The 27632-nt window shown below is 37.7% G+C and overlaps 3 protein-coding genes across 12 annotated transcripts; all 3 read left to right on the forward strand.

Annotated features, from left to right (window-relative positions):
- Window positions 1-305: 305 nt before the first annotated feature.
- Window positions 306-4646, forward strand: LOC133690118 (proline-rich receptor-like protein kinase PERK1). 2 transcript variants are annotated; one of them, XM_062110311.1, is made up of 8 exons: window positions 306-1359; window positions 1537-2040; window positions 2137-2223; window positions 2523-2593; window positions 2924-3009; window positions 3378-3498; window positions 3645-3806; window positions 4035-4646. In XM_062110311.1, exons 1-8 carry the CDS (start codon window positions 456-458, stop codon window positions 4281-4283), a joined length of 2184 nt encoding a protein of 727 aa, XP_061966295.1. In that variant the 5' UTR covers window positions 306-455; the 3' UTR covers window positions 4284-4646. The 2 variants fall into 2 exon arrangements, with proteins under 2 accessions (XP_061966295.1, XP_061966294.1); XM_062110310.1 differs by having other exon boundaries at window positions 309-1359; window positions 3378-3525.
- A 4238-nt stretch (window positions 4647-8884) lies between these two features.
- Window positions 8885-16599, forward strand: LOC133689769 (pentatricopeptide repeat-containing protein At1g62930, chloroplastic-like). 9 transcript variants are annotated; one of them, XM_062109798.1, is made up of 4 exons: window positions 8885-10082; window positions 10482-10956; window positions 14170-14250; window positions 14456-16599. In XM_062109798.1, the coding sequence occupies exons 1-2, from the start codon at window positions 9083-9085 to the stop codon at window positions 10877-10879; spliced, it is 1398 nt and encodes a 465-aa protein (XP_061965782.1). In that variant the 5' UTR covers window positions 8885-9082; the 3' UTR covers window positions 10880-10956; window positions 14170-14250; window positions 14456-16599. The 9 variants fall into 9 exon arrangements, with proteins under 9 accessions (XP_061965782.1, XP_061965778.1, XP_061965777.1 ...); XM_062109794.1 differs by having other exon boundaries at window positions 8894-9856; window positions 9941-10956; XM_062109790.1 differs by adding an exon at window positions 12300-13206 and having other exon boundaries at window positions 8898-10956.
- Window positions 16600-17230: 631 nt separating this feature from the next.
- Window positions 17231-21417, forward strand: LOC133689770 (pentatricopeptide repeat-containing protein At1g62930, chloroplastic-like). The gene is made up of 2 exons (XM_062109799.1): window positions 17231-19255; window positions 20581-21417. Exon 1 carries the CDS (start codon window positions 17388-17390, stop codon window positions 19176-19178), a length of 1791 nt encoding a protein of 596 aa, XP_061965783.1. The 5' UTR covers window positions 17231-17387; the 3' UTR covers window positions 19179-19255; window positions 20581-21417.
- Window positions 21418-27632: the final 6215 nt, after the last annotated feature.

The raw sequence follows: 27632 nt of genomic DNA on the forward strand, positions 1-27632 counted from the left end.
CTAATGGGGCATGACCACGACCAAACGCAAAAGACATCGAGTCATATGGTGGCTAGCTGCCTAGAGCTAATAGTCTACGAAAGCACAAAAGTTTTTGTATTTTACACAAAAACTACTAGCCCCACGGTGGCTAGGACCATTATACAGATCAGACCTTCTCGAGTGTTAACTCTTGTTTTGTTTGATAGGTGTTGGAGTTTGTGACTAAAACTAACTGCTGCCCTGATTGCTCCTCATAAATTAGTTGTTCACGAGCAGGATTCTAACTGCAACTGTCAGTATAATAATAAAACTGAACAACACTTGCGCTTAACCATTTGATTAGAGAAATTCACCACATAAAGGAATACAGCTATGAATCCCACTAACTAAATTGTGGATTGATTGATCTACTATATTGCATGCTATGTACTAAAAGAGACGTCCACTAATATTCCAAGGGATAAAATTTTATAATGTCATCAACACCATTAGAGTCACCGGCACCGGTGGATTCTCCGGTGGCCACTTCACAGCCTCTGCCACCATCACAACCACCAGCAGGGATGGATAATACTAGTCCACCAACAATCCCGCAAATAGCACCATTTGCTTCCCCACCATCTCCTGCGGTGGTGGTGTTGCCACCTGCAATCCCTCCTGTTTCCAATCCAACACCTCCTCCGGTGACTCCAGTCCTATCGCCACCACCAATGACAATTCCAGTTTTATCACCCCCAGTTGCCTCAACACCACCACCTGTGGAGCTAGCTCCACCACCTGAGGCTTCTACCAATCCTATAATTCCAGTACCTCCTCCAACATTGCTTCCTGAGCCTCAAATACCATCAGTTACTTCTCCACCACCATTGCCAACGAGACCATCACTACCCCAACCACCACTACCTTCTCCTCCTCTGCCAACAAGTCCACCATCTCAGCAACCATCAACTTCTTGGCCACCTCCATCTCCACCAAAACCTGCTCCTCCAGCTCCAGCAACACCGACACCCATTATGCCTCCTTTGACAAGGCCTAGTTACCCACCAGCACCACCATCACTCGCATTGACGCCACCTCCACCACTACCCACATCTATGGTATCTTCACCTCCATCACTCGCATTGACGCCACCTCCACCTCCACCACCACCCAAATCTATGGTATCTTCACCACCATCACTCCCATTAGCAAAAGGAAGTCTGCCCATGAGCTCAAAACAGTTTCATATATCAACAGGGCTCTTTGTTGCATGTGCCTTTGGTGGGGTGTTTTTGCTACTTGTGCTTGGCCTTTTATTTTTCTGTTGCAAAGATAAGAGAAGGAGAAACCACAGCACCCAAGAGCATTCCAATACATCAAAAATCTTGGTCCCAACAGGTAAAGATTTAAAACTGGCTCACCAATACTTCGCAATTAGCCCTTTCTCTTCCTTGAAATTAATTTTTAGAATCAATAGAAATGCTAAGAATTCACGATATTCCCAATTTATTGCATGAGTCCTTTAAAGGGTATATGATCTGGTTTACTAATCAGTCCTTTTGTTTGCATTCCTAGATAACAATAAAAATGCTCACGTCCACCATTCTGAAATGAAGTGTTTTCAGTCAGGGGATTGTGTTATCACTGTGCAAACAAAGACCTTTCTGCCACCTCCTTCAACCAGCAACACACGTTCTCGTTCCATAAATTCACCATGGACTGCGAATGCATTGCCACATCAAGGTCCTCCTGATGTTGCCTTTAGTTTTTCGAATGGAACTTGCACATATGATGAACTAGTGGTTGCTACTAATGGATTCTCAGATGCCAACCTTCTTGGACAAGGTGGTTTTGGCTATGTTCACAAGGGGTTCTTTCCTTGTGGGAAGGAAATTGCAGTTAAGCAGCTGAAGGAGGGAAGTAATCAGGGCGAGCGCGAGTTTCAGGCAGAAGTTGAGATCATTAGTCGGGTGCATCATAAACATCTTGTTTCATTGGTAGGATATTGCATTAATGGTTCTGCTAGACTGCTTGTTTACGAGTTTGTTCCAAACAACACTTTGGAGTTTCACTTGCACGGTAAGATTTCGATCTAATCAACACTTTATTACAAAAATGGATCTGATATGAGAGTTATTTCATTGTTAGATGTTCATTGAGAATTGCACATTGCAGGAACTGGGCAGCCTGTTCTGGAGTGGGAAACCAGATTGAAAATTGCTATAGGGTCTGCAAAAGGACTAGCATATCTGCATGAAGATTGTGAGTTTTCTTGGATGCTCTCTTCTCCTGATCTTCCCCAACCCAGCCACCCTCACTTCGCCTCAGCAATTTTTTTTTTCTATATTGAATACCTTTATCAGATTTTGTAGGTGTTTATGAATGCTGCCCATTCTTCCGAATTAACAGGGGGGAGTTATCTTAGAGTAAAAATATTTTGAGTTCACAAGGAATTTTTATGTCTGTGAAATGCTGCCTTTTTTTATAAAAAAATCAATAATTTGAACATCCTTATGCTTGTGAATATAGTACATTTTCCAATGAAATATTCCTTCATGCAGGTCATCCGAAAATCATTCATCGCGATATCAAGGCATCCAATATTCTCCTTGATCATAATTTTGAGGCAAAGGTAGGACTTCTAATTCTTATTTCATCATTCTTTCGGTTCATGATACGTAGCTTTCAAGCTCACCTATGAACTATTCTAGGTTACTACTATATTATTCTAAGTACTTCATTGAACATCTCATGGGCACTTGAGTTCTAGGCCACCTTTGATTAAGTGATCCCACCTGTTTCATATTTCTAGATAAATAGTTTAGACCTGGTCCTATTATAGTCATGGTTTCATAGGGTAAGAAATGAGATCCTTTCATCATCTTGTCTAATGATATTTGAGGTAAAGAATAAGAGTCTTCTTGCACATACTAATAGATTAATGTTTTCATATTTTGTTCAGGTTTCTGACTTTGGACTTGCCAAAAGTTTTTCTGATGCCAGTGCTAGCAGCACTCACATTTCCACCAGAGTGGTGGGGACTTTTGGGTATGGCCATGTCTTCTCTTCAGATATTTTTGTTTGTTTGGGATGAGTTTTGGCCATTTTCTTTGCATTTTCTATGTGATTTTTGTATTTAATTTCTATTGTTATCAGTTAAGCTGGCTTCCGCTTGCTTTTGTCTGAGTGTTCAACTATATTGGTTCGGTTCTACACTAGTTTGTCCAAAGCCTAGAACTCCATTTGCTAGTAGGCAAACCATTCTCTTTAAAAAAATAATAATTTTGCTTTGAAAGCACTGCTGGTTTGCAGGTCATACTAAATTGTCTCTGCTCTCTTTGAAATTTTTTAGTGTGCATTACTAAACCTTGCATTTTCTTCCTCAACCTCAACACTAATGCCTGCTATGGTTTCAGCTACATGGCCCCAGAGTATGCATTAAGTGGCAAGCTAACAGATAAATCAGACGTCTATTCCTATGGAGTTGTGCTTTTGGAGCTAATAACTGGGCATCCACCTATCAGTCCCGCAGAATCGGTAAGGAATGAAAGCTTGGTTGCCTGGGTGAGTTCCCTTCTACATGGCTTTTGAATCTTCTTTTCAATTTCTGGACATGCCCGTTAGTCTATGTAAGCTTGACTCTGACATTGTGGAAACTCCCTCCCTCTATACTGGTGTTCCAGGCTAGGCCTTTACTCACTCAAGCTCTGGAAGATGGCAATTTTGAAGCTCTTCTCGATCCACGGCTAGGGACTCGGTGTAATAACAGTGAGATGGCTAGCATGGTTGCTTGTGCTGCTGCTTGTGTGCACCCTTCATCCTGGATCCGACCACGAATGAGCCAGGTAACTTCTTTGCCTTATCATGTTAAGAATTACCTCTGGCCAGTCATAAATGTAAGTTTGTGCATAAAATGCCTTCCCTGTGAGTCCATAACCCACATGAAATCGAACAAAAAATTTTTAGTCACAGATGACTTATCATTTAACGATTGTTCGATACTTGCTATGCCAAACTTTATTGAGCTGTGATGCCTTTTCCAAAGGTAAAAAATGTTGTTTCATATCAAACAGATTGTTCATGCTTTGGAAGGCGGAATGTCTGCACAGGATCTCAATGCAGGGATATTCAGGCCAAGAAATAACACTCTGTATGGTTCTTCAATAAGTTCAAGTTCCATTACCTACCAATACAAGGAGAACATGAAGAGTTTCAACATGGCAAAGGGCAGTACGCAGGATGGCATCAGTGGGAACACTGGAACCACCAGCGAGTATGGTCTTAACCCATCTAATTCAAGTAGCGAGGCTAGCAGCAGATAACCAAGATATGCGTATAGCCAAATTATTAGAGAGAGTTTTGATGACTAATGTAATGCCCTTTTTCTTTCTTGATTCTCTGCCAGTCATGCTTTTAGAGGAAAATCGTGTTAGCTTCATTGCTAAACACACAGCTTACTAGTGGAATGTACATACAGATTACTGATACACATGTTCTTTACGAGTCTGGGCATGAACAATTAGAAGAATGAGGTTGTCGTTCAAGTCATGTACGGTTCGGTCACTCTCGAACGCCACCAAGTATTGTTACAGGTAAGACGGAACCTGGAAAGCAAGATATAATTAAGTGTATCAAATACACTTTCATGCAATGCTTCATGAGGTACTTGTGACTTTTCTACAAAAGTTCGGTCTCCAGAAACATGTTGGGGTTAGAAATGAGAATCCATTCCATCAAACACTCGAATCGGTTGGTCGTGTTTTTCACAAGTTACAAATGTTAATTTACAGAAGACCCCAGAAGTAGGGAAGACTCCAGCAATGCTAATAGAATCCCATCAGCATCTGTTTCTAAAGATTTCATACCTAGTAAAATCTCCAAACCACTAACAAAAACAGTGTCAATGATGTCTTTGATTTTTAAAAAATAGAAAAGACAGGGTTGGGAAAACAATCAATATAAGCGTCCTTGTATTCGAAGCAAAAACTGCACAGCGAAAGAGTAATCCTATGACTTGTCTGAATTGCTCACATGAAAATTTTAAGTTGCCGATTCAGCCTTGTTTACTTTTTTTGAAACCCTTTTCTCTTACCTGTACACCCACTATGATTACTATGCCTCGGAATTAAATATTAAGAGCTTGAAGACAAGAAATCATCCACTTAGATCTTTTTGCTCCTTGGAAGGGAGAAGAGATATCAACCATTGCTTCCAGGGAGCATCCTCTTGCTGCTCAAGCCACGACAGAAAACAACTATCCAACAAGCAGAAGAAGTTGGCATACAAGAGTTGATACCTCACAGGTACAAATCGGAAATCGCAACTTGAACAATTGGCCATATACCTCCTTCCAAAACAAAAGCTGGTATGAAGTCCCTCTTCAAATCTTTCCTGATTTGGGGAACGCTCTTTCCAGTGGCAAAACCTATGTAACTGAAAAATACAAGCAGATCCAGTGGTCCAAAGAGGAACCCATCAATTGCTACTTTAGCACCAACAAACCGCAAGGAATTTGGACGCATTAGATGTCGTGATCTAATAAATCGGTAACCCTTCATACCTGCAACGGTTTAACAAGAAGCACATGGCATGTGACTTACACACCTCTGCGGAAGAGTACTATATGCAGTCCCATCAATTAAAAATCTTTTGACAGTAGCAGTGAAGTGCTAACTCCAGGATCCACGATTTTCAAGATAAAATTTTCTGAAAATAACTTCCATTCAATTTTGAAATGACTTGTATACATGAAAATGACAGAACACTTACTAGAAGTGGCCAACAGGACAAAAACTTGAGACATGCCCATTTCCAAGACAAGGCAAAATATCCAAAAACAGATGTGAAAAAAAACACCATCAAATAAAAAAAAAGAACTTTCTTGAATGACAGGTTATTATGCTAATAAATACCTTTATTTGATGATATTTCTTGGCTGTATAGTGAGTGATGGATTTTGCAGCTATATCACCAAATCCCCAAATAAATCCTGAGCTAATCACTTGTTTCTTAACGGGATGCACAGCTAAAATTTTTTGATACCATTTCGACAACTCCAACATTTCTCCCTATATATTTTCTTTAAGAGAGAAAGAGAGAGATTCTAAAGAAAAAGACAGATTCTTTCTACATGGATTAGTGAATATTCAAAAGGGTTTCTTTTGAATCTAATTTTTAGTTATAAAGTTGGAAGCTTTTCTCATTCTCTTATTTTTCTTTCCCATGGTTTCCGGGGAAATGAGATGAGGTTGGCTATATTCCGGGGAAGGAAGATAATGACGTCGTTCTTGCATTATGTGATTGTGCTATTGTTCTAGTTGACTGCCTTTGCTTAGGTGTTAGGGAATGTTAATGCTGTCAAGAAAGTTAAATAAAATTTTCTTTTATTTTCCTTTCTTTGCTCTCGTATTCTTATTTCTTAGTATTGTTCTTCTTAGTCTTTTTTTCCACTTGCCAAAATTTTCTGTTTCAAGCGCACGTCCAAACTCCTTGAAATACCCCCGTTTCCAGTTCTTCTCGAAAGCAATCCTAATCAATTTGGCAAGTAAATCACTTAACAACCTTGGGGTCCACTGGTGGGGCTGCTCATCCACCAGGAGTTCCCGGCAAAAGGCGATCCAGCTTCTCCTGAGAAGGAAACTTGGCGGATCCACTGGTGGGGCTGCTCATCCACTGGGACTTGGTGAAATCTGTACGGACTATGGACACCATTTATCTCCACATTGGTATGATATTGTCCACTTTGGGCCTAAACCCTCATGAATTTGCTCTTGAGCTATACCCAAAAGGCCTCATACCAATGGAGATATTTGTCCATCCTTATATACCCATGATCCTCCCCATTTCTAGCCAATGTGGGACTTTGGTTGTATACCCAACAAAATCTCCCTCCCAGGATAAAGCAATGCCCAAAAACCCAAACCGGGTACATTTTCTAGTTTCTTCTCTTTCGACATCTTATGAGCCGAGAATAAACACATGGATATTGCTGTGAGGAGCTGCTACCGTGGGTTTTGATGGGAGGCTATCGGTGGTGGTGACAGTTGAAATGAAGGAGGCTGGTTTGGGAGGTTGTGCTTTGCACCGAGAGGGAGATGAGAGATATGAGTGGGAGTTGGTATGCTATTTTTTGGTAATGGGTCTGCTGCCTGGGCAGCCTGTTTCTAGCCGATCGAGATGGACACTGGAGGAGAGAGGGTTGCTTGTATTTGTTTTCAACAGAGGGATGAGGGTGACATTGGTTTGGAAAATCAAAAAGCCAAAGTAGCTTCGAGTCTACAGTTTCCAGTGATAGGCAAATGGGTTCGGTTTCCAGTGCAAGTAGGTGTTGCCTGCACGGGAGAATTTGATAAAGAGAATTTGTGCTAGAACCTCCAACAAAAATCAAACAGGAACAGCCACTATCAAGAACCGATCATGCTATTTGAAGTTCAGCCTGAGAAATCGACCATCTTGCTTGTTGCTGAAGCATGGCATGCTACTGGAATGGCACAAGAGGCAAGTAGAATTCTTGTTACGATAAACAGAAAGGAAATGACCAGTCAAAAAGAGACAGTGGAAAAACAAATACCAGTAGGAAACCTAGAGAAACCGCACCGAAATCAAACAGCAGGTGTCCTGTATTCCAATATCTTGCAGATACCAAGTACAGTTACAAGTGCCCATAAAAGGTCTCCTGCAACTCTTAGAAAAGGCAGGATGGTGTTGAGAGATGATGATTTTCCAGTGGAGTGCTCATGTCTTGCCACAAGAAACATGTCTCTTTCTCATAGTTGTAAATTTGGGTCAAGGTTACCAGTTATTTGCCTCAAGCACAGCCTGGTCTGTGTGGCAGCTTGCAGTCATGTACAGCGGTGTTCTTGAACTGGAGGAAAGCCAGATACTGTTTTTGTTTATCATGGCCGTCCTTTCTTCATGATGATTTTCATTAAATCATCAAATAACAATTATTAAACAGGAAAAGGGAAAGCTGCTATGTTATTTGATCAGTTTAAATTCTATACAATTCACAAATCTCCAACATATAAAGAATTCATTTACAAATTACATCATGGATTCAAGAATCTTCCTCCAATCCCAGGTTATCTACAATTTAACAAAAAGAAGGTCAAAAGTTTCTGAAGATAGTAATTGAAAAACTACTTGCAGATACCTTTACAAGGCAAATAGTCCAAAAACAGCTCCAGATGCTCCAACATAAACTGCATTTCTGGGCAAAACTAACCATGAAACAAGATTTCCTCCAACACCTGTAACAATACAAGAGATACACAATGCAAAGTTTCCTTCCTCTTCTTCAACAAGCTTCCCTGTTCATAGAAAATTGTGAGGCTGTGTATGCAAACATTTAGACTATTTTCTATCATCACAATTACAGCCATCAAGCCTCAACCAGTCAATGAATCCAGGCCAAACCCAACCACAACCCAGAAGATTTCGTTTACTGTCAAACTTTTAGACAAGTTAAGCTACTAGCTAGCAATAGCATCCCTTTTGGTAGTTACTACACAAGTTAAGAGATTTTGAGGGAGTTTAGCTTTGGTTTTGTCAGAAAAAAAAATAATTATTATTTTTATTTAAAATTATTATTTTATATATTTTTAAATCATATGAAAAATAATTTTTTTAATATTTTATTTTTATACAAAATACTTTAAAAAATAATTATTATTACAACCTGTAATGCTGCGGATAACAAAAATATATATTTTTTTTATTGAATGAAAAACTAACAGGGACTTCATTGAAAAAAGAAACAATTTCTGAAAAGATTGGAGGTATCTCAGGGCATTCAGTTGCTAAATTAATAGTTTCATGACTCTCAACATGCCTTTATTCCTAAGAGAAAAAAAGATGATTCATATTAGAAAATGGATGTGATTTAAAATGCAAATGTGGACTGGATTGTATTAGCAGTAAATTTTCTGTTTCTTATTTTTCAAAACGCCAGCGTTTTAGAAGTGCCCATCCCAACCGTTCATTCCCATCTATTTTTCTTTTCACTCCTTGAGAGAGAGACGCTCCTGCTTCCACGAATCCCTTTCTTCAATCTCCGTCGTTTTGGGCAATTTTTCACCAAAAAAAGGACCGCAAGGAGAAGGAAAAAAACAGAGGAAGGTCGATGGTGATGATGATGGCGGCGGCAGTGAGACGAGGTTCAGAAGCCTTTTTTATTGGGTCCCAGATTCAGCAATGCCAAATGAAAATAATGGGTATGATTCTTCTTCTATCTCCAACCACTCCATCACTGTTGTCTAGCAACCACTCCAACTCCATTTCTTCTTCTACCTGTAGCAGCAGCAGCAGCAGCAGCAGTCGTAACCGTAGAGATAAACGCAAACACGGTGATGCTTGCTCTTTTAGAAACATTGATGATGCCCTTGCTTCTTTCAATCACATGCTTCATAGGAAACCCCTGCCTTGTATTATCCAATTCACTAAATTATTGTCTGCAATTGTCAAAATGGGACAGTATTACGATACTGTGATTTCTCTTACCAAACAAATGGAATTAGCTGGGCTCTCTCCTAATATTTATACTCTTTCTATCTTGATCAATTGCTTCTCCCACTTGCAACGTGTTGATCTTGCCTTCTCTGTCTTAGCCAAAATCATTAAACTTGGTCTTCAACCCACTATCGTCACATTTACCACCTTAATCAATTGGCTCTGTAAAGTGGGTAAATTTGCCCAGGCCATGGAATTATTTGATGACATGGTGGCAAGAGGGTGTCGACCTGATGTCTACACTTATACTACGATTATCAATGGCTTATGTAAGATCGGGGAAACTGCTGCGGCTGCTGGATTGCTTAAGAAAATGGAAGAGGCAAGCTGCCAGCCGAATGTGGTGACATACAGTACAATCATTGACAGTCATCGCAAAGATAGGCGGGTGAATGAGGCTTTAGATATCTTCTCTTATATGAAGGTTAAAGGCATTTCCCCTGATATTTTCACTTACAACTCTTTGATCCAGGGCTTATGCAATTTCAGCCAATGGAAGGAGGCTTCGGCATTGCTAAATGAAATGAGGAGTTTGAATATCATGCCAGATATTGTCACCTTCAACGTGCTAGTTGATACAATTTGCAAAGAAGGCAAGGTTTCAGAGGCTCAAGGTGTGTTAAAAACAATGACTGAAATGGGTGTGGAGCCTGATGTTGTTACGTACAGTTCATTGATGTATGGATATTCCTTGCGGTCGGAAGTTGTTGAAGCTAGAAAGTTGTTTGATGCCATGATAACCAAGGGTTGTAAACCTGATGTGTTTAGTTATAACATCTTAATTAATGGATATTGTAAGGTGAAAAGGATAGATGAGGCCAAACAGCTTTTTAACGAAATGATTCATCAAGGCTTAACTCCAAACAATGTTAGTTACAACACTCTTATTCATGGCTTGTGCCAGTTAGGCAGTCTTAGGGAAGCACACAATCTTTTCAAGAATATGCACACTAGTGGCAACCTCCCAAATCTATTTACTTACTCAATATTGCTTGATGGTTTTTGCAAACAAGGGTATTTTGCTAAGGCATTCAGACTGTTTCAAGCAATGCAAAGTACTTACTCGAAGCCTAATCTGGTGATGTATAACATCCTGATTGATGCCATGTGCAAATCCGGGAACCTTAGAGATGCAAGGAAACTGTTTTCAGAACTCTTTGTCAAAGGGTTGCAGCCTAATGCTCAGATATACACTACAATAATAAATGGACTTTGTAAAGAAGGATTGTTAGATGAAGCATTGGAAGCTTTCCGAAATATGGAAGAGGATGGCTGCCCTCCAGATGAAATTTCTTATAACGTTATTATTCGAGGTTTTCTCCATCACAAGGATGAATCAAGGGCAGTGCAACTTATTGGAGAAATGAGAGACAAAGGTTTCATTGCAGATGTGGGGACCACAGCTTGGTAGAAGATCTGTCTTCTAATGAAGACAATCTTGTTCTGAAGAAGTATCGAGGCTAACATGAAGTTCGTCAAGGTTAAAAGGTGATGTAAATTTTTATTTCTCTATGCTGCAAATTCATGTGGAAAATAGGAAGTAATTTTTCCTCAACGTGTAAGTTAGTTTTTAGTTCAATCATGTCAACATTTGAACAATGACATTAGTTACTTGCTACCACATAATTGGAATTGCTAAACTAAATGTTCATCTTGATGAATGGTTGTGGTCATACATTGAATCAGATTTCTATATAATATTTTCAGTAGCCAGCAAAATGTTGTTGTTATGCAATCCGCCTACAAGATGTTTACTAAAAAGATCATTGCCTTTTGATCTTTTGTGTTGCTGAGCTTCACTGATATTTTGAGTCTGTGAAGATCTATATTGTCCTCTTGAGCTTCTTTTTTTTCTTGAGTCTGTTTGTGTGTGAATGATCAATTATGGGAATTTTCAGATACTTAGGAAAGGAGATTCTAGCAGATCTAGGTAGCTGATTTTTTTCTTAAAGGAAATTTTTATGAATCATTCATAGAGCTAGATGTACAAACTTGTGCTGCGGAAAGTATTTTATGATAGCATGCAGTTCAGGGAACTGTTATGCTCATATCTACTTTACAAGAAAGCTTTTGAGCTGGGATATGAGAGGTCTATGTTGTTATGCTATAGTTTGTAAGAAAAGTCTGAAAAAATTGTACTGCATATTTCATCTTCTTCTATGCTGATTTATACAGCGAGGTTTGATGGAATTGATCAGAAATCATTGACATATTGGAATTTGAATTTTTAAGTATGGTCTTGTATGTCAATTATTGGTGCTTTTGGAGGTTCTTGTAAGTAGCGTTTGGTGAAGAGACAAAGATAGTGGAGATAGAGGGGACATGTCCCATGTACCTCTTGATTTGGAAGGACAGGAAATTACTCCAAAACTATCCCAAAGATGGATTTATTTTATATCTCTGTCCTTCCAACCAAACACTTGCCTATCCTTTTTGTATTTGTCCTGTGACACTAAATGGTTTGGTTGATGTGCTTGTTGCTGTTATATTGTCATGGTTCCAAATATTCCAAGCTGGTTTCAATGAAAATCATAGTCCTTGAATGTGGAAGGTAACGGCCCAACCTATTGAACAGCCCAACTTATGAAACAAGTGTGACCCCATAGTCAGTGAAAAGAACCATGCTTTGAAAGTGGCAGTTCAGTGAAAGGCTAATTGTTGGATCGGTTGAATGCTTTATTTATAGAACTGGAATTTGCTGCTGATACTTGCATTGTATCTAGATTGTGAAAAGAAACTTATTTAAAACAAGTAGTCCCTTATGTTGTAGCTTAAGTTCCATGTGTCATACTTACTGTTTTTGAAACTTCTTGAAGAAATGTTCTTTACAGTATTTGAAATTTGCGAATATATTGGTGGGTACTGGACAACCTGTGGAGGCTCAATTTTTCTCAACAATTTGGAAAGCAAGTATAGTGCTTATTGGATACTGCCTGGGCTAATTTATCTACATTACACAAAAAACTAAATGGGCTCATGGTTTCACTATACACCCAGAGACAGAATCACTGTGGATTCAAATAGTGGCTGGCTTCCTCAATTTTTCTTCTCTTTCATGGGTGTCTTCTTCTTGAAGCGGAGCCTGCTTGCAACTTGTGCTTTTCGAGGACTGGGTTTTTTGGGGATTGTGTGCAGCTCCTCGATTCCTAGGGCTGCTTATTTAATTGGGTTTTTTGGGATTGTGTGCAGCTCCTTGATTCCTGCGGCTGCTTAGTTTTCTTTGATTTGACGTGGGACTGGGGGTTCTACACTGCCCTGTGATAGTTAGGTTGTTCTGTGTTTTGTCCTTTTTTTCAGCACAGTAGGGTCTTGCCATTGGGACAATGAAGAAAAGGGAGGAAAAAAAACATTGCAAGCATGCTCCCAAGTCACCCAAAGAAGAGAAGTGAATCGAGGGGAAAAAACTCATTATATTGTGTGAATCCACAGCAACAAGGAGTCTATGTATATAGTTTGGTTAAGAGAAGAGTAGAGAGGGTGGTTGGATTCAGGAATGCCTCAACAACCAGGGAGAGCCGTTAATCAGAAGGGGCCAATGGTTTAGGGTTTGTGATTTGTTTTAAAATTGGGAATTGGGGTTTCCCTGATTTGGAACAACACAGCAAGCAGTGGTAGCCATCACAGATTTTCTTGATCAGGCCATTAATGATTTGGAGACAGAGAAGTTCTTGACTGTGGATTTCATCCCCTGACTTTTGGAACACACCTCCGTGCCGTTTCTTTTCAGTGTTTATACAGGTGCTCTGTTTTCTTTGGTTTCTTTTTTATTAGCTAGAACCACCCCTAGCAAAATCTGCAATTTTAGTGCGATCGAATTAGCTAACAAATATGAAAAATTTTGAAAACAATTATCATGGTGAAAGTTATGGAAAGGAATCCTTCATGCATGTACTCTTCAGGAAAAAAGTTTCTTAGTGGATCATGAAAAGAAAGTTGGATAGTTAGTGTGACAAGCTATGGATTAGGAGGGGTGTCATACATTGGTTATAACTCATCCAACAATAGTGAATTTTAAATTTGATACTATCTGGTTCCGGTGCTTTGTGTATCTCATTGAAGTAAAATCTAAACAAAATTATAAGGTATGTAGAATAAAATATCAGTAGAAACGTAGGATGAGAGTTATTAAAGTTGAGTGGCGACAGATTAAATCAATAGTGGCAATGTGGCAAATAAAAAAGACAGAAAACTAGCATTTGCAGCAAGAGAACATGACAAACTGGACTTTAGTGAAGAAAAAAACAGGAAGTAAATCTGTTACAACTTTTAGAATATAGTTTCAAACTATTGGCATTTAGTTAATTTCTCCCACCTATTATCTCTGCAGCGTAACAGTATCAAACAAATGACACCACTATCCATCTAAACAAGCTCCTTCTCTATTCCTACTTTCAAATACCTATGGATTTTTCTATCGGGTTCTAATTCAGTTGAGTAATGTTGCATTCATGCAAGTATTGCTACCCCATATCCTTGCATGTCAATTTCTGTTCATATTTATATTCAAACTCTTCTTCAGTTTATAAAATTTTAATTGAAAAATTGGTTAGGTTGACATCATCAACAAACCTTTCGTCTGCATTTTTTGTTGATAAAAAATATAAATCCCATGAAAATATATGGGAGTCAACTTTGATTGGTACTAAGTTATGTGTCCTTATGCTTACCCACACAACCATAAATTATCTGGTGTCTTTGCAGGTTGTCATTTGTTGTGTATTCTCCTTGGGGTTTTAGATACCCTTTTGTGGGGGCCTGGTTCTTTTTCTGTTGATGAACAAGGTGATTTGTTTACCTCTAGCAGTTTCTCTGTCATATTGAGTCGGTTCTATTTTGTTTTTTTTTCCCCTTGTATATTTGTCCTTTGTGTTTTCCTTTCCCCCCCCTCAATTTCTCTTTGCTCTTGCTTTCTCTTTGCTGCTTATACATGTTCCTTACTTTCCCTCCAACATTGTTCGCTGCTTTTCTTTAACTTTTCTCTATACAGGTTAATATTTGTAATCTCCTTCATGTTTTTGAAGTTCTTTTGTTCGGGCCTGGTGTGTTTTTAGATTCGGAACGAGGTAATTTGTTAAACACACAGCTTTCTAGGCATTTATTACAAGCTTCCAAATCCCACACTTTTCTGCTTAAAATGCAGCTTGAGTTGGTTTATCAAATCGTTTTATGACCTGTCCATTCAATAGTTGTGATTTATGATTTTTTTGTTAGTGAAATGAAGGGAAAGATTTCTGAATTCATGGCCATGTACCAAAATTTGGATAGTTTTTGTTCTACTTGCGATACTTATCTAAATGAGTTAAGTAAAAGTACACTAGGGTTGCTTGGTTGGGTCATCATGCTACTCATAGGGAATAAAATGCAAGCAACCAATCATTTTTGTAATTCTTTTACGATTTCCACCAAAATGGCAAGACAGTCCACGAATGCTAAACATTGATGTGAAAATAAGATTGCTTTATATTTTAAGAATGGTCAAGTCATCTTTTTTACTTGCACCATTCTTTTTGTTTTCTTTCCAAAAAAGATTGTTAGCATGTTCAAGTAAATTGGAACAACACTATTTCTGTGATCTGTCCATAAATTTATGAGGATGACAGAGTCATATCGAATTCCTAGAAGAAGCATGCACAGCATGGATATGAAAATTTCAGCTTGCTACATTGGATGTGCTAAATTAACCATCTTCTTTATCTGCATACTTTCTTAATCCCTCCGGGTTTTTTATGTTATGCAGGCTTTTTAAGTTTTGTTAGAAAATCTCAGCTATTTGACCTTAATTCCTATGCGATAGTTCCTCTAATAAATGTTCTATTGATTGCTGATCCTTCTTTTCTTAATGATTTGTTGAAGAATTTGATGCCATGGAATATATTCCTTACATTTTTCTCTCTCTTCTAAATGGAGCTTCAATACAGGTAAGATAGGGAAGAAGACAATGCAACGTTCAATGCTGATAGCTCATCGGGAGATGATGCCTCATTCCAGACAAAGGAGGTGGCAGTGTTGGCCAGCTGGTTTGCTTAAAATGCCTAAATAGCTTCTCTTTTTCCATTCCTTTTTTCCCTCTCTCGTGTGGATTGTTTTCCCTTTTTCTTCTGCATGTCTTTTTTTTCCCTATCAATCATTGACTATTTTTCCTTAGCCCGTAGTGGAGTGCAGGCATTAGACTAGTATATACTATGCTATCATGGAAATATTTTTTGGGTTGTCCACTTGCTGTGACAAGATGAAATATGAAAGAAATTTGTGTTTCTAGTGCAGTGGGTATTAGATACCACGTGGTCCTTTTGCTTAGCCATTCTCTTTTTGGCTTGTTGCAATTAACTTATTTTATCCTTAATGATCCCATTTATCAAAAAAGAAAAAAAAAAGCTAACTAAATATATATTATAGCCTATAGTGTAATTCTAATAGAAAAGGTGAAACCATTGATATTGAAAATTGGCTTACCTAAAAGATGATAATGATCTACTGTTACTAGCCATGCCGTGATGAAAATTATGAGTAACGATTCCTTTGAGAGTTCATGTTGTTGTAATGTATAATGTGATGCAAGCTTTGTATTTGGTTCTGGATGATTCTTTCATGTCTTGTATTCCAATATCTTGCAGATACCAAGAACAGTTACAGGTGACCATAAAGGATCTCCTGCAACTCTTAGAAAAGGCAGGATGGTGTTGAGAGATGATGATTTTCCAATGGATAGCTCATGGCAAGCCACAAGAAGCATGTCTCTTTCTCGTAGCTGTAAATTTGGGGTAAGGTTACCAATTATATGCCGCAGGCAGTCTCAGTCACAGCCTTGGTATCTATGGTCAGCTTGCACAGCCGTGTACAGCGTTGTTCTTGAACTGAAAGAAAGCCAAGTACTGTTTTCTTCATGAAGCTTTTCACGATAACGATCCTGAGGATGTATCAGACAAGACATTGGAAAATAACAGCAGTTTGAGCTCAGTCAAAGAGGAGACCCGTTCTCGAACCCAGAACATTTTTTTGTTTATTGTGGCCATCTTTTCTTCATGATGATTTTCACTCAATCATTAAATAACAATTATTAAACAAGGAAAGGAAAATCTGCTATGCAATTTGATCAGTTTAATAAAATTAGCATAAGAATTGAGATACAAATCACGCCATGGATTCCTTGCATGTACACACACTTGTTGGATATACAAAGCATGAATTCTTCAATCGAGTTTTGCCTGATTTTCCCTGCAAAGTTGATCCCTTGAGATCTCGAGGAGAAGGAATTCTGCTGACAAACCATACCAAAACCACACCAATAAGGGCACCAGAGAGATGTGCAATATGATTGACACTCTGCCTCCACTTAAGGGGCCTGTCATAGCTGCGGAAGCTCGAGCTGCTTCCAGAGAGACGTGCAAGATGCTTGATACCTTTACAAGGACACTAATGGCAAATAGTCCATAAGCGGTACCAGAAGCTCAACAGAAACTGCATTTCTGGGAAAAGCTAACCGTGAAAATTGTCCTTCCTCATCATCAACAAGCTTCCCTGTTCATAGAAAAATGTTCAGGCAGAATCCTTGGTTAACTGACACACTCAAAGCGAGTAGAGTGAGGAAAACCTCGCCGAAAATGTACACGAAAAAAAGATTCCTCGGAAGATGTTCCCTGAAGAAAAAAAAAGCCAATATTGAAAATGGACGCAATTTAAAATTTGAAAGCAAATGTGGACTGGATTGTATTAGATGTAAATTTTGAGTTTCCTCTTCTTCAAAACGCCAGCGTTTTAGAGGTGCCCATTCCAACCGTTCATTCCCACCCAATTTTCTTCCCGAAATTTCTTCATTCTCCTGCTTTCCCAAATCCCTTTCTTCAACCTCTGTCGTTTTGATAAAGTTTTCACCAAAAAAAACAGACCACGAGGAGAAGAAAAAACACGGAGGAAGGTCGATGATGGCGGCGGCGGCGGCGGCTGCGGCAGTGAGGCTAGGAGGTTCAGAAACCTTTTTTATTGGCCCCCAAACTCAGCGATGTCAAATGAAAATGATGGGTATGCTTCTTCTTCTATCTCCAACCACTTCATCACTGCTGTCTAGCAACCACTCCAGCTCCATTTCTTCTTCTAGCACTAGCACTAGCAGTAGCAGTAGAGATAAACACAAACATGATGATGCTTCTTCTTTTAGAAACATTGATGATGCCCTTGCTTCTTTCAATCACATGCTTCATAGGGAACCCCTGCCCTGTATCATCCAATTCACTAAATTATTGTCTGCAATTGTCAAAATGGGACAGTATTACGGTGCTGTGATTTCTCTTTCCAAACAAATGGAATTAGCTGGGCTTTCTCCTGATATTTATACTCTTTCTATCTTGATTGATTGCTTCTCCCACTTGCAACGTGTCGATCTTGCCTTCTCTGTCTTCTCCAAAATGATTAAACTCGGTCTTCAACCCGATGCTGTCACATTTAACACCTTAATCAATGGGCTCTGTAAAGTTGGTAAATTTGCCCAAGCCGTGGAATTCTTTGATGATTTTGAGGCAAGCGGGTGTCAACCTACTGTCTACACTTATACTACGATTATCAATGGCCTATGTAAGATCGGGGAAACTACTGCGGCTGCTGGATTGTTTAAGAAAATGGAAGAGGCAGGCTGCCAGCCGAATGTGGTGACATACAATATACTCATTGACAGTCTTTGCAAAGATAAGCTGGTGAATGAGGCTTTAGATATTTTCTCTTATATGAAGGCTAAACGCATTTCCCCTGATATTTTCACTTACAACTCTTTAATCCAGGGCTTATGCAATTTCAGGCGATGGAAGGAGGCTTCGGCATTGCTAAATGAAATGACGAGTTTGAATATCATGCCAAATATTTTCACCTTCAACGTGCTAGTTGATGCAATTTGTAAAGAAGGCAAGGTTTCAGAGGCTCAAGGAGTGTTTAAAACAATGACTGAAATGGGTGTGGAGCCTGACGTTGTTACTTATAGTTCTTTGATGTATGGATATTCCTTGCGGATGGAAATTGTTGAAGCTAGAAAGCTGTTTGAAGCCATGATAACCAAGGGTTGTAAACCTGATGTTTTTAGTTATAACATCCTAATTAAAGGATACTGTAAGGCCAAAAGGATAGATGAGGCCAAGCAGCTTTTTAATGAAATGATTCATCAAGGTTTAACTCCGGACAATGTTAACTACAACACTCTTATTCATGGCTTGTGCCAGTTAGGCAGACTTCGGGAAGCACAAGATCTTTTCAAGAATATGCACTCTAATGGCAATCTCCCAGATTTATTTACTTACTCGATGTTGCTTGATGGGTTTTGCAAAGAAGGGTATCTTGGTAAGGCATTCAGACTGTTTCGAGTAATGCAAACTACTTACTTGAAGCCTGATATAGCAATGTATAACATCCTGATTGATGCCATGTGCAAATTTGGGAATCTTAAAGATGCAAGGAAACTGTTTTCAGAACTCTTTGTCCAAGGATTGCTGCCTAATGTTCAGATATACACTACAATAATAAATAATCTTTGTAAAGAAGGGTTGTTAGATGAAGCATTGGAAGCTTTCCGAAATATGGAAGGGGATGGCTGCCCTCCGGATGAATTTTCTTATAATGTTATTATTCGAGGATTTCTCCAGCACAAGGATGAATCAAGGGCAGCACAACTTATTGGAGAAATGAGAGACAGAGGTTTTGTTGCAGAAGCGGGGACCACAACTTGGTAGAAGATCTGTTTTCTAATGAAGACAATCTTGTTCTGAAGGAGTATCCAGGATTATGTGAAGTTCGTCATGGTGAAAAGGTGATGTAAATTTTTATTTCTCCATGCTGACAAATATTAAGTAATTTTTCGTCAACATGTAAGTTAATTTTTAGTTCAACCTTGTCAATATCTTAACAATGAAACTAGTTACTTGCCACCAAATCATTGCAATTGCTAAACTAATAGTTTGTGTCGTGCCTCTTTGGGATTGCGGCCCAAACAGAGGTTGGTTAAAATTCATTTTTTTTTTGTTTAAAATTATTTTTTTATGTTTTCGAATTGTTTGATATGCTAATGTCAAAATTAAATTTTAAAAAATAAAAAAATATATTATTTTGATGTATTTTTGAACGAAAAGTATTTTGAAAAACAACTACTATCACACTCTCAAGCACCCCCGTCTTGATGAGTGGTTGTGGTCAGATTTCTATATTATGTTTTCAGTAGCCAGCAAAATGTTGCTGTTGTTCCAACACTATGTTTACTAAAAAGATCATTGCCTTTCAATCTTTTGTGCTGCTGAGCTTCACTGATTGTTTGAGTCTCTGAAGATCTATATTGTCCTCTTGGGCATTTTTTTTTTCTTGAGTCTCTCTGTGTGTGTGAATGATCAATTATGGGAATTTTCACATGCTTAGGAAAGGAAATTCCAGTAGATCTAAGTAGCTGATTTTTTTTAATCATAGAGTTGGATGTACAAACTTGTGTGGAAAGTACTTAAGGACAGCATGCAGTTCAGGGAACTGTTATGCTCATATCTACATTACAAGAAAGATTTTGAGCTGGGAATTGAGAGGTCTATGTTGTTGTGCTGTAGTTTGTAAGAAAAGTCTGATTTTTTGAGTGAGGATGGTAAATGTTTAATTTTTTGGATGGTTTCTCTAATTTCATAATATATAGGAAGATTATTATAATTTATAACCAAAAATGAAATATTTTTAAGTTAACACCCAAAAATCCAAAAAGAATCTAAAAAAGTTAGGGTAGTTTACTCAGCAAAACCTCAAATAAAAGAAAAAGGGTGTGCAAAGAATGAGAAAAGAGGTTCACGAGAAATCAGACATTTTATAGGGCTGTAGAAACTTATTGATTGAGATGGCTGGGGGGGTGTATCTTTCATGTCTCATTCATAGAAGAGGAAAAAATAACAGAAGGTGAGTTCGATAGTGAGTGAAAACTCTCTCTGATTTCAATTACATAGACCTTTTTATCTGGGCTTTTTGCAAGGATGAATTCAATAAGAAACTTGAAATGGCTTTATAGAAGTCTATTTGAACAAAAATTAGAATGATTTTTTTTTATTGTAAAGAATAGTGCCTCGACTAATATCATACAGAACTCTCCTGGCTGCGTTGACCATGCAGAAGTGCTTCGACTCATGCAGACTGTTATCAGCGGCAGGTGCAATGCTGGCAGAATATGCAATTAGAATTTTTGACAAGATATGTGAACATGGAATCACTCCTAATTTGAAGACTTCGGAGACCCTGATTTGGGATTTGCTGAAGCCAAGCAGCCATGAAAGGCAGAAGAAATTCTCCAGGTTACGACAGAATTTGAGGTTCAGCCTGAGAAAAAGACCATGTTGCTTGTTACTGAAGCATGGCGTGCTGCTGGAATGACAGAAGAGGCAAGTAGAATGCTTGGTACAATAAACAAAAAAGAAATGACCAGCCAAAAAGAGAATGGAAAATCAAATACCAGTAGGAAACCTAGAGAAACTGCATCAAAAGCAAACAGCAGGTGTCCCGTATTCCAATATCTTGCAGAACCCAAGTACAGTTACAAGTGACCATAAAGGGTCTCCTGCAACTCATAGAAAAAGGCAGGATGGTGTTGAGAGATGATGATTTTTCAGTGGAGTGCTCTTGGCTTGCCACAAGAAACATGTCGCTTCCTCATAGTTGTAGATTTTGGGTGAGGTTACCAATTATTTGGCGCAAGCATTCTCAAGCACAGCCTGGTCTGTCTGGCCAGCTTGCACAGTCATGTACAGCGGTGTTCTTGAACTGAAGGAAAGCCAAATACTGTTTTCTTTTGGTGTATTTATGTCCATATCTCCTAAAAGAATTTGCCATCATACTGTTGTATATAGTTATAGGAATATATTTTGCTTTGGGGCTTGCTGCCTTGTATCTACTTATAATTCGTTGATAACCATGAAGCAGAAGGAAAGGCGAGCTCTTCATTGCTTTTTAACACCTCATGATGTTTACCTTTCCCTATCGCCGTTAAATTTAAGTTCGTTGGCCATTATCAATGACTTGTAAATGAGAGAAGAAAAAAAAACTAAGATTGTTCAAATGATAGCAAAACCAGACTATCGTAGGACATGGCTAGACTTTTACCCAACTAGGAGCAAGGCTTCACGATATGCAGAACGATCCTGGGGATGTATCAGACAAGACATTAGAAAATAGCAGCCGTTCAAGCTCAGTCCAAGAGGAGTCCGTTGTCGAACCCAGAACATCTTTTTGTTTATCATGGCCATCTTTTCTTCATGATGATTTTCATTAAACCATTAAATAACAATTATTAAACAAGAAGAGAAAATTTTGCTACGTTATTTGATCAGTGTAAGTTTTATACTGTGCTAAACAATTCACAAATCTCCAACATGTAAAATTAGCGTAAGGATTGAGATACAGATTACATCATGGATTCCTTTCATGTATATACACTCGTTGGATATACAAAGCATGAATTCGTCTATCGAATTTTGCCTGATTTTCCTTGCAAAGTTGATCCCTCATGATCTGGAGGAGAAGGAATTCTGCAGACAAGCCATACCAATGCCACACCAGAGAAATGTGCAATACGACGACTCCCCTCACGATCAAATACAGGGTTTTTCCACAATGATATTGTGTGCTTCAGATAAACACTATCAAGTACTTGAAGTTTAAACAACATTCAATGCTAGCTTAAACAACATGAAGATCTCACCAGCTAGCATGGCAGAATGTTGCTGTCACAAACTGGTACCAAGCGAGCGGATTACGGTACAAGTAAAGAGATTTAATGCTGCGAACCTTTAGTTAAAAAAAAAGACGGTGTGGCAGGGAGGGAAAGGGGAGAATCCCCGGGCTCGGTGAGTTTTGGACGGAAAAAAAAAGACGAGGGAGGGACCTTGAGAAAGTGTAATGTGAAGTGATGGCGGTTGATCATTAATGTGAATGGGTAACAAGGTTTCAGAGTTGAGAGTTTTTGCTGGAAATGGAACTGAAACTGCCCTGTTGCTTGGTGTTTTGGAGGGAATTTCCATTTCTTGTTCTTTATATAGTAGTTGATGGGGTGAGTGAACGACATATCGTTTTATTTTGCAAGGAAGAATCCTTCAGACGACATGTCTTTTGGTTTTCATTTTCGCTGAAAAACAAAAAGAAAAAATCATTCGCGGAGGAAAAGCATCAAATGCATCCTTTCAATTATTTACAATATTTATTATCCTACAATCTCTATGTGTTTTCTCTTCTCCTGTCCTCGGGATTATGTTCACCTAATCTAAATTGAAAGGTGTCTTGGTGGCATTAGAAGCCGTGCGTGTGGCTTCCTTAGTGGGTATTGGAAGAGGAGAGATGAGAGCTTTCAAGATAGGAGACGTTTATCGATCATCCAGGTGGTAGTCTAGTGATAAAAATTTAGGATTAAAAGATTTGTTTTCTTTGTGGTTTTAGGTTTGAATCTTATAGTTGCTCATATGATAGCTACTGAAAGTTTACATGATCGTTAACTTCAGGGCTCGTGGGATTTGTCGAGATGCACGCAAGCTGACTCGGACACCCAAGTTAAACTAAAAAAAGATAGGGGATGTTTATCGGTGGAGGAGCGGGGATCCTTTTTTTTCCTTGAAATTTGTATTATCCTAGCCAAAATTATGGGCTGATTAGAAATTAGATTTTGTAATTTTTTTAATTGGATGATCTTGTTTACATGATCCAGGTTACAAGTTTGAAAGATTAGAACGGATTAATATTAATTTTTTAGATCTTCTTTACAATATTTTTTTAATTTTATTATTCAAAATTGGATTTGTTGAAAATTAAATTCCATGATTTTCTTTGCTTTCTATTCTATGAAATTATTACAATCTTATAACTTAAATCATAGATTTGATAGGTTAACTTGAATTTATTAATTGGTCGGTTTTTGTAAGATTGAATATTTATTTGTTTTGGCCTTCAACATTAGACTTCATAATTTATCTTTTTTTGTTTTCTGCTAGATTATCTCATTCGCATAATCTGGCTCATATTGCTCAGGTTTGTTGGTGGTTTTTTTTTTAAAATTGATTTTGTTTTTAGTTTCAATATTCTTTTATTTATGAGTTGTTGGGGATTGGCTATTATAAAGTTTTTTTTGTTTTTTTTTTCAAAGAGATTATCTTGACCTAATAATTTAAGTCGGGTGTTTGACGTACTAACTCGAGTTGTTTTTTATCTTTTAATATTAAATTATTTAAAAATTCAACTTTATAATATATTTTTATTAGCAAAAGTTCTTTTTTTTATGCAGATTATCATGGTTACTTTAAGGAGGTCATCTTGTATTTGTGCATCAGGCATAGTACTTGAAAGGTATTTAATTGAACCACGGTTTAAAGAAATTTTGCTAGCAATAATGAAGGAATGGCTAGGTTAAGTGGGCTGGTTGCTATGACTTGCTGATTGCTGTTGACCAAGGAGCCCAGATTCAAGGTATTCCATTAATGCCTGCAGTCTTCAAGGGGAAACATGGTTCCAAGATAACCCCACTAGAGCAAAAACTGGGGGGGGGGGGGGGGGGGGGGGGGGAGATCGTCGAAGAAAAAGGAAGATTTATCCATGTTTGTGTCCTCCAAATGGATGGATAGAAAATCAATCAGTAGCGGGCCTAGTGGCCTGAGAATTGCCACTTGTGTTCATGTAGATTTCCCCACTCTGTCTTCATAAAAGCCTGGTTTCCAGTTTTTGCTTCTCAAGATTAATTTCCCCCCTCTGCGCTCTGCAAATGTCAGGCATGCATGCATGTTCTTAAATGGCAAACACGTTATGCTGAGCTATCTGCCTGGTCTCCCAGGGATAAATACAAATATAGAAAGTAGAAGTACGAGTTTCAGCTAGCTTTTCCAATTACAAGATATAAATTTATAAATTATAATTCTTTTTAATCTCCCTATAAAATCTATACGGTAACGTGTTGATTAATCAACATTTTTAAATAGGTGGTTGTAACACACCACGCCATATACATTTAGCTGCAGCTGGAATGTTGAATGAAAGTAATTTCTGCAGAAGGAAGGAAATACCCAAGTTGCAAACCTACCAAAATAAATATTTGACCAGCCAAATTGTTCACCGACTCAAGATTTGCCAAATTTATCTACCTGTTCATGGTCTGACACATCGATCAAGTTGATACATAAATGGTGGGTGATGCATTGAATAATTAGATAATCTCATACTTTAAGCAATATAATTTGTTCTATCTAATTAACTAGGTGGTTGATCACTCCATATAAAAAACTCAATGATTGATAGTAATAAGTAATATTTAATAAGCATGGTTAAAACCTATAAAAACTTTTATTTGATAGATATAAAAACTCTTCAATGATAAAATCAGTAATTTTATAAATAAAAAAACAATAATATTTTAGAGATATAGACTTAAAAAATATATATAAAAAAATATTAAGAATAAAGAGATTATTAACTTTGAAAGATTCATAGGACGTTTATAGCTCATGAGTTTTTTTAAAAAAAAAATTAGAGGCTAAAGTATAACTTTATACTTATGATATTTTGAGTTGTATTATACTCAAAACAATACGTATAAAATTAGTAAAAAATATTAAGAAAACCGCATAGAGTCTCGAAAACATTTCTAAACAAGCGTTAGATTCGAGTATGGTGCTCGAGTTCATTAAAGATAAAAAAAATCCAAATATATTGTACGGATCCAAACATATTAGGTTTGGAATAAACACCAGATGATGTATTGGGCTTAGGGCACACCTAAGCCCAAAAAATTCTGAGATGCATGTTCAGCATCCCTGCTAGGCAGCCCTCCCAACCACGTGTTGCGCATGCACCTACCAGTTGGGGGTTTGCCCCGACAACACGTCCAAGATGTTGTGTGTATGCCCAATGCACAGGTGTATGCTCGTGCTTTTGTATATTTTTACAAGAATTTTTTGGGTTTTATTTAAAGAGTTTCTTTTTCTCGATTTAATTTTGGATCATCAGGTAACATAAAATGATTATTGGCAACAGAGGAGCTTTTACTTGTGAAATAATTGATAACATAAGAGCTTTCTTGACACAAACATTAATGATTGATACATCAATAGCCATAATGGCAATGTTATGTTCATAGTTATTAGACCTGACTCGGGAGTTGATCTGGTTAAGGAATCGGATCTCGAGATACACGAGTCAACTCGGAAAAATTAAAAAATATATATATATTTGAAGTTTTAATATTTCATATGGAAAAATTAAGAAACAATCCATATGAATATAGGCTACATATATTATAAATAATGAAATTTAAAAATTTATTTCAAAAGGTTTTTTATCTCACATTAAAAAAATACTAAAAGGTTTCAAATCTCACATTGAAAAAATAGAACATTCTTCTAGTATTTATACACTAAACTTTAAAAAGGATTAATAACCAACTAAAAATTATATATAAAAAAAGTCTCTAACTAGAAGAAAAAACACATTTGAACAAAAAAAAACACAAGTCTCATCGGGGTTTTGCTGGGTCACAAGTCAACCCGACGAGTAAACCAGATTTTATCAAGTTTTTGCTCATATTGATCTTTTATTTTACTCGGATCGGTCCAGCCATTAAATTAATCGGGTCTAAAAACAACCAATCAGGTCAGATCATATTTAATACCTATGGTTATGTTATAAATTTCAGCACCATTGATGATGAAGAACTATTTGAACGAACCCATATCTAACAAGGGTGTCTTTTGCCGATGCTTGAAGGGCACATAAAATCTTGACAAAGGTTATGTCAAGCCGACTTTTGATAGTGCGCTATGCATGTGAGACAGAATTTCTGAAATATTTCTCTGTCCTTTTACATTTTAAAGTCCGTCCTTCGCACCCTCACATGAATTTCATTCACCCATGCCATCATCTACGATAAACGTACGAGCACGTTCGTGAACAAGAATTATCACATTCCTTTTTGTATAGATTTATCTGGACAAATTTCTGCTGAGAGTTTGTATAATAGTTTCCTTCATGCATCTTCTCGCACGTTCTCAGCTAAATAAAAATACCAGCAAGCAAGCAGTCAATTAATGCTTTTTATCTGCATAATATACTCTTCTCAAGGAGTGTAATAATTAAAAAATTGTGAGATGCTTTTTCCTAAGAGAACGATCTTAGGAGTTGTTTTGATTAATTAACCATCGTGTCGAACTAGCATCGGAGTCCAATATCTTCTCACAGGGCATACAGGGTTGATTTTGCACTTCCCTTGTTATTTCCTTGGTTGATCACGAGATTTTTTTGTTAAATTGTATACATTATTGTTGCTGGGAATTCAAGAATTGCATGTGGGATTCTGAAGAAATAAGTAAAATAATCAAGTGGGGGTGGCCAGTGTTAAATATTTTGGTAAATTTAGAGCTATGAGCACCATGTGCTTGCAGGTGATTAAAGCTAGCAAAATAAAGTAATATTTCCTCGATTGCCAGAGGAACGAGGGCAAAGAAAATAGTTCAAAAAATGGTTAACTGCTCAAGAACAAGAAGAAAAAAAGGGAAGAAGGAGGAGGAGGAGCATAATTATCTCAGCCAAAAGAGTAAAATATCGAGAACTCATGTTGGAGTGGACTGTACATTACTCCACCAACCCGGACCGTAGCACTAGGCCTATACTAATTAATACAATATTAATTCTATTTTAATGAATAATTAATAGATAATTATTAAAAAAAAGTCTTTCATTGCCTCATGGCATGAAGTGATTCTTAGAATTTCTCTTCACTACCTGGATATTATTCTCTCCAAATGACTTCTAAGAAAGAATGGACTCGATCGGTAATTCAATAATTAAAATTTATAAGAAAACCCTTTTGGTAAAATTAGCATGATTCTCAGTAATTAACTCCTAATTATGTAATGCTTCCATACGATGCAATGATTTTGAAGTGGCAATACAAGCTTGGCCACAAAGAGAAAATCATGCGTGTTTATACGTGCTGGCATTGATTATGAATGTCCTGGCCTCCCATCATGGTGGCCATACCTGTCGAGTGCAAACTGTAGAGTGGCAATACAAGCTTGGCGACATGAACATGGGGACCATGAAAACCTCGTGATCTGCCCTCGTTTCCCACTCTGACAGAAGACGCGGGATAATATCCCTTGGGTTGCCTGGAAAAAACACCACGAATTTAACACAGATCA

This window comes from Populus nigra, chromosome 3 (assembly GCF_951802175.1).
Source record: "Populus nigra chromosome 3, ddPopNigr1.1, whole genome shotgun sequence".
NCBI classification, from domain to species: Eukaryota; Viridiplantae; Streptophyta; class Magnoliopsida; order Malpighiales; family Salicaceae; genus Populus; species Populus nigra.